This window comes from Parus major, unplaced genomic scaffold, assembly GCF_001522545.3.
Source record: "Parus major isolate Abel unplaced genomic scaffold, Parus_major1.1 Scaffold382, whole genome shotgun sequence".
In the NCBI taxonomy this organism is placed as follows: Eukaryota; Metazoa; Chordata; class Aves; order Passeriformes; family Paridae; genus Parus; species Parus major.
The window spans coordinates 10,840-12,012 of NW_015379302.1; the positions used below are offsets into that span (position 1 = coordinate 10,840).

The following is a 1,173-nucleotide window of genomic DNA, read 5'->3' on the forward strand; positions in this document are numbered from 1 at the left end:
CTTCTCCCCTTCACCTCTCCATATTCCCTCCCTTCACATTTCCCATTTTTTTCCCCCTCTCTCTCCATCCTTTTCCTCCTTCCCCCCACACTCTTTCCCCTCCTTTCCCTCATTTTTTTCCTCACTTTCTCCTCCTCCTTTCCCACCTCTCGGTGGGTCTCTGTGCCCCGGGGGTCTCGGCCCGGGCCCGGCGCTGTCAGCTGCGGTTACGAGCGGCGGCTCCGGGTCCCGGCGGTGTCACAACGGCTCAGCGGGACCGCGCCGAGCTCCGGTCCCCGCGGGGCTCTTCTCCCTCCGCATCCCCGCCGAGAATCCCGGCTGGGAAAGCGACACCAACTTGGGGCAGAACTGATGATTTTGGCAGCGATTCCGAGAGCGGAGCGGGGGGAGCAGTGCCCGCCCCATCCCGGCTGCTCCCGGTGCGAGATCCGCGGCCGCTTTTCCCTTTTTGAGTTAGAAAATTGGATTTGGGTTGGTTTGGAGTCGGTTCTGGGGGTGACAGCGGGGTTGTGTCACCCTCAGAGCCACCGCGGCCCGTTTGGGAATTGTCCTGTGGATCTGGTGGTGTCGGCAGGGGTGGAGAGAGGGAACTTCAAACACCCTGAGGTGGCTTTTTTATTTCCCCTGGCTCATCATTTCCTTAGGAATTCCCTGGAGGAATGCTGGAAGCACCATCCAGGCGATAACACCAAACCTTTTTTCCTTGTATTTATTAAAAAAAAAAAAAACCAAACAAACCAAAACAACCAAAATTCCAGGGGGGGAGGTCAAGCCCCGCTGAAGGATTTAATCCCCGCTGAAGGATTTAACCCCTGCCGAGGGATTTACCGGGATTTAATCCCCGCTGAAGGATTTTCCCCGGGTTTCCTTTGCTCGGCAGGGTGAACCTGGCGCTGGCCTACACGGAGCTGACGGAGGAGCTGTGCCGCCTGCGGAACCTCAGCTCCCTGCAGAGCCAAATCCTGCGGGCGCTGCTGCAGGAAAAGAGCCTCAACGGCGGTGAGGGGGCAGCGGGGGGCGCCGGGAGGGGATGGGGGCAAAAACAGCGGGAATTGGGGAAAAAACACCTGGAATTGGGGAAAAACACCGGGAATTGGGGAAAAAACACTGGGAAAAGGGGGCAAAAACACCGGGAATTAGGGAAAAAACACCGGGAAAAGGGGGAAAAAACAC

General features: G+C 57.7%; 1 protein-coding gene across 1 annotated transcript in view; it reads left to right on the forward strand.

Moving 5' to 3' along the window:
* TBKBP1 (TBK1 binding protein 1) overlaps positions 1 to 1,173 on the forward strand; it is a 9,968-nt gene that overhangs the window by 6,262 nt on the left and 2,533 nt on the right. Inside the window, exon 8 of the mRNA XM_015616241.2 lies at positions 881 to 999. Coding sequence (XP_015471727.1) covers positions 881 to 999 — 119 coding nt within the window. The remainder of the gene's footprint in view (positions 1 to 880; positions 1,000 to 1,173) is intronic.